Genomic DNA, 7,167 nt, shown 5'->3' with positions numbered 1-7,167 from the left:
AAATTGAACCCTCGTGTACACTTCTCTAGACTTCATGGTCAGTCCCAATTCCCGTGTTCCGGAGTTCTGACCCTGCGCATACGTCACTAAAAACAACAGTAAAGTGACTGTACAGGCTACGTGCCTCATTTCAGCAGATTCCACGCTAGATGTTTTTTAACCTAAGTTGCGTTTTGGTTTTGTTAAACTTTGTAGAATATTAGCATCACCTAAATATAACACTTTAAACACTCGTGGTCCTTTTTCTAAGTCATTTCTAGATATGAAGCTGCTTAATTCAACACCATTAGAAAACATTGTAGAACCCTGAAATATAACGGCACGAAAACAAATACAGTGGTAGGTATGGTAACTATTTGTACACCATAGGAACGTAGCGCAAACACTGCCATTTCATTTCAAGATAGAGGCAACTTACATAGTCTCTACTCTTCGTACTAACTAAGGATCCTTCCTCTTCAAGCCCGCCATCGTGAAGACTACTACCTGGCAGCCCGAAGGCTCTTACCGAAAAATGTAGACACGTTTGCAACCTTACCTGGCGCCACTAGCTCTATATACCAGGTTTTAATCACGTGCTTAAGTGTCTTGTTGCCTGCAACTTGTACACCTGGTCACATGCTTGAATTTTTCTTACAGTACAAATAAACGAAATGGTATAAAACTTTCACATGTGGTTCCGTTTTTCTTTCACATACGAACAAGAACAACGAACAAGCCAAGCGCAAGAATCTACCTCCGTCTACTGTTGCTACTCTAATCAAGCCTGCTTGTCTGTCGGGCCCAGGGCTGCATTCCTCAAAGAGGGGCGGGGAACTGACGTCATCGATCCCAGCGGCCTATGGCAGTGCACATTGAGCGAACAAACAGCGGTCACTGACGGTATCAAACGGGGCTTCCTTTGTCACCGGGTTCATCGTTACCTTTGGTACTGTGGCCAAACTTAAATTCTATACCTAGCCCAACCCGTTACATATAGAACTAACACGTTGATGACTTCACTTTAGGTAATGCCTGACCCATTACCAGAGATTCAGTGACCTTTGACATACATTCCCGTTTAAACGTGTTATAATTAGCGAACTACTACAGTTATGATGAGCTACCGACAACAGGTTCTGTGTATATTGACAATACAAGCTTGTTTTGTCTCTAAAAATACGCATGCACGTCTCTCAGGCGTAACTAAATCAATTTATATATATATACCTGTCTGGTCCTGTTTTCGACAATTAAACGGTATCTATAGAACATACAACACATAAGGGTATCTATGCAACATAAAACAATTAAAAAGGATACTTCCAACTGAAAAAAAAAATGTTATGAGACTTATAGAAAAGTAAAAGATCACAACAATTTTGTGTTTTTCGTATGATGGAGACCATTACCTGCATGAACTTTAACGTTGGTTTTTTTATTGTTCTAAAATTGTTATATTTACTGAATTAACCCTGATCTATAACAGCGTATATCTTTCTCTCCCGGTGGCTTAACAACAAACAAAAAACGAATGTCTTACGGAATACATATTGCAAAACAAACACACACGTTCATTAACTCACACAAACAAACACACACGTTCATTAACTCACACAAACAAATACACACGTTCATTAACTCACACAAACAAACACACACACGTTCATTAACTCACACAAACAAACACACACACGTTCATTAACTCACACAAACAAACACACACGTTCATTAACTCACACAAACAAACACACACGTTCATTAACTCACACAAACAAACACACACGTTCATTAACTCACACAAACAAACACACACGTTCATTAACTCACACAAACAAACACACACGTTCATTAACTCACACAACGTTTTCCATTTTTAGAGTAAGTTGTTCTTGTTATCTTAGGGTAAAGCTACCCACTGGGAATCGAAACGGGGATTTTAGCGTCGTAAGTCCCTAAACGTACCACTGACCTACAGAAGAAATTTAGATTAAATAACCCGCTAATTTTAACATATAAAAATCACGTATTTCTAATTACGCAAGCTGCTTAAATAATTTCTCAGCTTTGCTTGCTTCGTGCTATCACTTGCAATTAAATACCTTTGTTAGTTCTGAAATAACGAATTTTCAAACACCTGTAAATTAAACTATCAATTTGGTGATCAAAGAATAGAACTTAGCACTAAATGTGAAGTTTAACGACAAAGTACTTGAATAAACCATACGTATTTACATGGCACTAATCACGATCATTCAAACGGATTATTTTGTATTTTTTTCTGTGATTGAGCGAATATTGTGTATTTTTTGTTTAATTTTTCTTACTAAGTCTAGAGTCTCCAAGACGGGTCCGTAAAGGCAGTTTTGCATTTTATAACTGAATCTAGATCTGTTGAATCTGGGTCTTTGTGATGAAAAAATGAATGGCTGAACAAAACCTGATTGGTTACAATCTTTAAAAATTGAAAATATTCTAGTTGACATCCGTTTAGATTAATATCTGATTCAACTGTCTTACTACCTTAAAGCATAGAACATTTTTAATTGTTTTCTTTCTAACTTTTTTTTTATATAATTCATGACACTGCACTGGCACGAAATCTGTAAATTTCAAACGAACATAAAAATGCTTAACTGCATCTGATTTGTTATACTGTCATGAACGACTTTCTGACATTAAAAAAAATGTTCTAAACTCAAGTAAAATAACGATTTAACACGTACGGTATTGACCAAAAATGCCTAGCTTCTGCTTTATAATTTTGGTACTGTTCAAAATAAGTAGCTTGTCCTTTTACAGTATTAAAGGAAATTACTGATATTGTTTATGTATGAAACATACAAAATAATGTTATACCAAAGATGGTTAAGGATTTATAAAGTACCTATGAATTTCACCACGAATTTCAAGTGATCCTTATAATGGAATATATCCTTTTAAACCACTTTTAGCTCCCCCTTCAATTGAAATAATAAAATTAAATAAATAACCGGTATGAAAAATACGTAAATAATAATATCGTGTTAAAAATCCTTACTCTTACTCTAATTTGTAAATGACTTAAATAGAGTTAATAATAATAATAATTCACTTACTTTATCTGGTTCAAATCATAAAGTTGTCGTTCATGAAAGTGTCTAGATCACTGCTATACCAGTCGTCCAGATGATTCTTGGTATTGTGCGAACGTTCTCGTCGGTAGTAAATATGGCAGGTGTCGTGTGGTTGACATATTATTAGATATTCTTATTTGCTTTCAATTATAAGTTCTTAGAATGACATTTATGACAGCACTAAATTGGTCATTGGAATACACAATGACCACTCGATTTTCATCCATGCTTATGTCTCCAAGCCTCGGAGTAACCAAATGGAAATATAAAAACCCCAAAATTTAATAAGTTAAGGTGTTTTAGCTCTTCTTGAAATAACTACTTGTGAAAAACCGATTTATTGTACGTAGTATGTCCAGTTACTGTTTAGTGTTTAATAATAATAAAAATAAAAACATCCACCTTATTCAGACTAGTGGAAGGACCCAACTGCAAACACTTAAAGGTAGAGCTTCGACTTTGAAAAAAATTACCCTTCATTCCCTCCACTTATATGTCGAACTACCATCGCCAACAGTGGTTCAGCGTGTTTTGAGCTGTTCCTTCGTGTTTGTTTTTGAATTTCGCGCAAAGCTACTCGAGAAATATCTGTGCTAGCCGTCCTTAACTTTGAAATGATAGCCTAGAGGGAAGGCTAACTCTTGGGCTACTCTTTACCAGCGAATAATGGGATTCACCGTCACATTATAACGCCCCATGGCTGAAAGGGCGAGCATGTTTGGAGACGGGATTCGAACTCACGAACCTCGGATTGTGAGTTGAGTGTCATAATTATTCGGCCATGCCAAGCCATTCCTGTGGATTAACTGGTAGTTCTTGATTCCAAATATGTCAAACTTGTAACTTTGTAAATGGTCAAAGGACGTAAAGGCTTATGATTCAAAAACGTAAATTTATTTTGATATCAAAAAGTACAGCATACTCTAGAACGCCTAAAAGCATACTTCCCATAAACCGAGTTTTGTTCAATCTACATACAAAAACAACTGTGTTTAACGAAAAAGTCTGGTGTCACAAGTTGTTGCGATTAACTAACTGGCTGAACCAATTTTGATATGAACTCCAAATATCAGGTTTAAATGGATGAGCAATCAGATAAACGATTCGGGTTTGGCACTCAATTTCCTCGCCTTGGGGCTTGAAATGAGGACTCAACTGACTGAGGAGATTGATAGCAAAATACACGAAGCCGACGCCAGATGAAAGTGACTGTTAATAACTGCGCGTAGAACGGGTTCCTTTGCATTGATCGAATAGTTCGTGTGCTGCAACTCAAAATGCCTCCCATTCCTCCTGTTATAGCATTACTTGTTAATCTCGGCATTACATGATGCCTTTGCTAGTTTTGAAATAAATTACAAAACTACTACATTGCTCAACTGGTGAAAAAACTTTAACTCAATAAAAATTATCATCTTTAGATATTATGATTAAATGAATGCCACAGTCTTAGTAAGTTTTAATTTCAGTTCGATAAAGAACTTAACAATTAAATAATAAATCATGAAAGGAGGACTGGCTTTAAGCTTAGGAGACTGACCTAAAAAGAAATTGCTATGAATTGATGTTAGGTCAAAAGTAAATTTATTCATCATATGTTGTCAAGATCCACTCATTTTTTACCAGCATCTAAGAATGACAGGCATATATTTTTCCCAGATCTGGCACTGTAACATTAGGACATCGTATCTTTAGTGACCTCGAATACCCACTTTAGTTGATTCAAGTTCAGCGTATCACGTGTCTATCTACATCAGAAGTTCATGAGGATTCTAGATATTACAGCATTTTTGTTCTAATATCCTCGTTGTCCAATTCATTTTCATTTTCTTTAAACAAGCAATCTAAGTGTGCAAAAATGGAACTTGTATGGCTTTTCTCAGCATCTTGCAAAAAATTTCAGTGTAAGAAAATTATACTTCTAAAAATATAATATTTGATATCTCAATATTAATTCTTGAAAGTACGCAAGAATAAATTAAGAACATTGGTGTCAGTCAGGGATCAGGGCCTAACATATAAGGCTGAGCAACTTTATGACTATTTTTAACATAAGTCTTGCAACCAGAGCGGGCACCAAATGGTGAAGTAAGTGAACCATGGGGTAGTGATGAGCCAAACACTGATCACAGAGATGCTTGGTGTTACAGAGAGCCAATGAACGAGCTGCTGATAGTACCTCTTCGCTCTGCTGCCCTAGACCAGGAATTGACTTGCATGAGAGAAGAAGTCCATGAACATGCCTACCACACTGTACCCACGACTTATGGACATCTCTGTCATGGCTCAAAGATTCTGACCACAACTTCCGTGAGCGAGGCAAAACAGATAATTTCCGGACACTCAGAGGTGCAGCAAAAGAAGATTTGGACCACTTCCAGAAGTGATATAACGAAGTAACTACTTGGAACAGCTGATCTCCAGAATAAGTTGTACAATGCCTGATTTTATTCTAGATGGCCTTGTCCAAGACTCCATCAAACACTCGAGTGAGGTTTATCATTCGGACTGCAAGAAGTCATTGCCAAGTTCTGTTAAAAGTTCGATCTGGTGGAAAATCAAACAATCCATCAGGCCAAATACAAAATTCGGAAGAGGGTACCATGAAAAGTTTAGCTGCTTATGTGGACAATCTGTATCATTTACACAGTAAATCATGCTCTGTAGTTTTGGTAGATCATGAGGATATCCTTAACAAGTTAGTGGAAGAGATTTCAATGAAATGATGAGGCACCATAAGAGAGGAAAAAGCTTGTAATATATGTACTTTGGACAGATCGCCTTACTTAGGCACTCACCTCATGCCATGCTCGAGCCCAGCTGAAGTTTAACCAACCACCCGCATATCCTGGTGTTACAATGTTACCACACTGGTATCCAGTAAATGGGCAGGAATATCCCAGTCTTATCACAGTCTGTGTTGATAATGCCTCCATCTTGATATCATTCTGGAACAGCGGAGTGAAGCATTTGCTTTGCCTATAATGCATTTATTCTCATTTGAATGAGCCCCCCATACATTGCCAAGCAGCAAGGCTGGCAAAGCTGTCATTTTCAACTGATGGCTTAGCAGACGCAGGAGATAGAACAATAAATAGGCAGTGAACAATTCTGCTGCAGCACTGGGAGACTAACGGAGCCAGGATTGGGCCTAGCCACCAACTTGGGGAGAGGACAACAAACGGCTTGCCTCAAAAAGTTTGGTAATTAGCTCATCTCTGTTAGGACTGGATGAGTCTTGTTATTTGCCTACCAGAGTACAAAGCAAAGAAAGTTCCTAGTTAATACAGAAGCTGAGAAGCACCCAAAACACTGGTAGATCTTATGATATATGAGCCAGTCCAAACTAACCTTTTTCTGGTGAATGGAGATAAGCTATAGGCGAATGTGAAGGCAACTATCTTGCTCTGCCTAAGAGGAGTGGTTCATAGAATGAAGGTAGTTGTCACCAGCCTCTGTTCTGGCATCACCATCTTTGGGATGGATGTACTTTATCCAGTAACTTGTGTAACTGATGATGTGTGAGGGAGTTATCAAATGCCAACAAGACCAGATAAAAACACAAACAAAGCTTTAAAATTCTCGGTTATTTTTAGTAAAACCATCTTTATCAAATCTGTGTAATTCTGTATAAACTCTGTGTAAAATCTTTTTAAAAACCAGCTCTCTCGGGCCCAACCGCTGTCTTAAATATGTCAATAAACCCTCAAATTCTTGATACAAAAAAATATTGATTGGTGTTTGTTAGACCGATGGCAGTAAAGATCAAGGGTGAGTCCACTCACAGCTATTATCTACTTTACTGACAAATAGTAACTCAACTCGCTAGTTAAAAACCACATTGTGACTTTTTGACTAATTACGCTGAAGCACTTGTGGGACCAGATGGCTGATTGGGTCAAACAACAGTGTTACATCGATACTGGTGATGCATGTCTAATTAAACAATTATTATACAGGCATTCATGTGCTGAAATACAGTGGATGTTAATCGATGAGATCATACAGACTTCAAAGAGTGCTTGGTCGTCTACAGTAGTGGTTGTCAAGAAGAAGGAAGTATGGCTAGGTT

The 7,167-nt window shown here is 37.4% G+C and overlaps 1 protein-coding gene across 1 annotated transcript in view; it reads right to left on the bottom strand.

The window, feature by feature from the left end:
- The window catches only part of LOC106469899 (cadherin-related tumor suppressor-like), a gene marked incomplete at its 3' end in the record, with an annotated part of 16,759 nt that extends 10,728 nt beyond the window's left edge, over positions 1–6,031 (bottom strand). Inside the window, exons 1-2 of the mRNA XM_013930419.1 lie at positions 5,894–6,031; positions 5,275–5,469 (exon numbers count right to left, since the gene is read on the bottom strand). Coding sequence (XP_013785873.1) covers positions 5,275–5,469; positions 5,894–6,031 — 333 coding nt within the window. The remainder of the gene's footprint in view (positions 1–5,274; positions 5,470–5,893) is intronic.
- Positions 6,032–7,167: the final 1,136 nt, after the last annotated feature.

Source organism: Limulus polyphemus, unplaced genomic scaffold (genome assembly GCF_000517525.1).
Source record: "Limulus polyphemus unplaced genomic scaffold, Limulus_polyphemus-2.1.2 Scaffold3716, whole genome shotgun sequence".
Lineage (NCBI taxonomy): Eukaryota > Metazoa > Arthropoda > Merostomata > Xiphosura > Limulidae > Limulus > Limulus polyphemus.
Note: the sequence above shows the minus strand (reverse complement) of the source record. Positions and strands in the feature narration are given on the sequence as shown.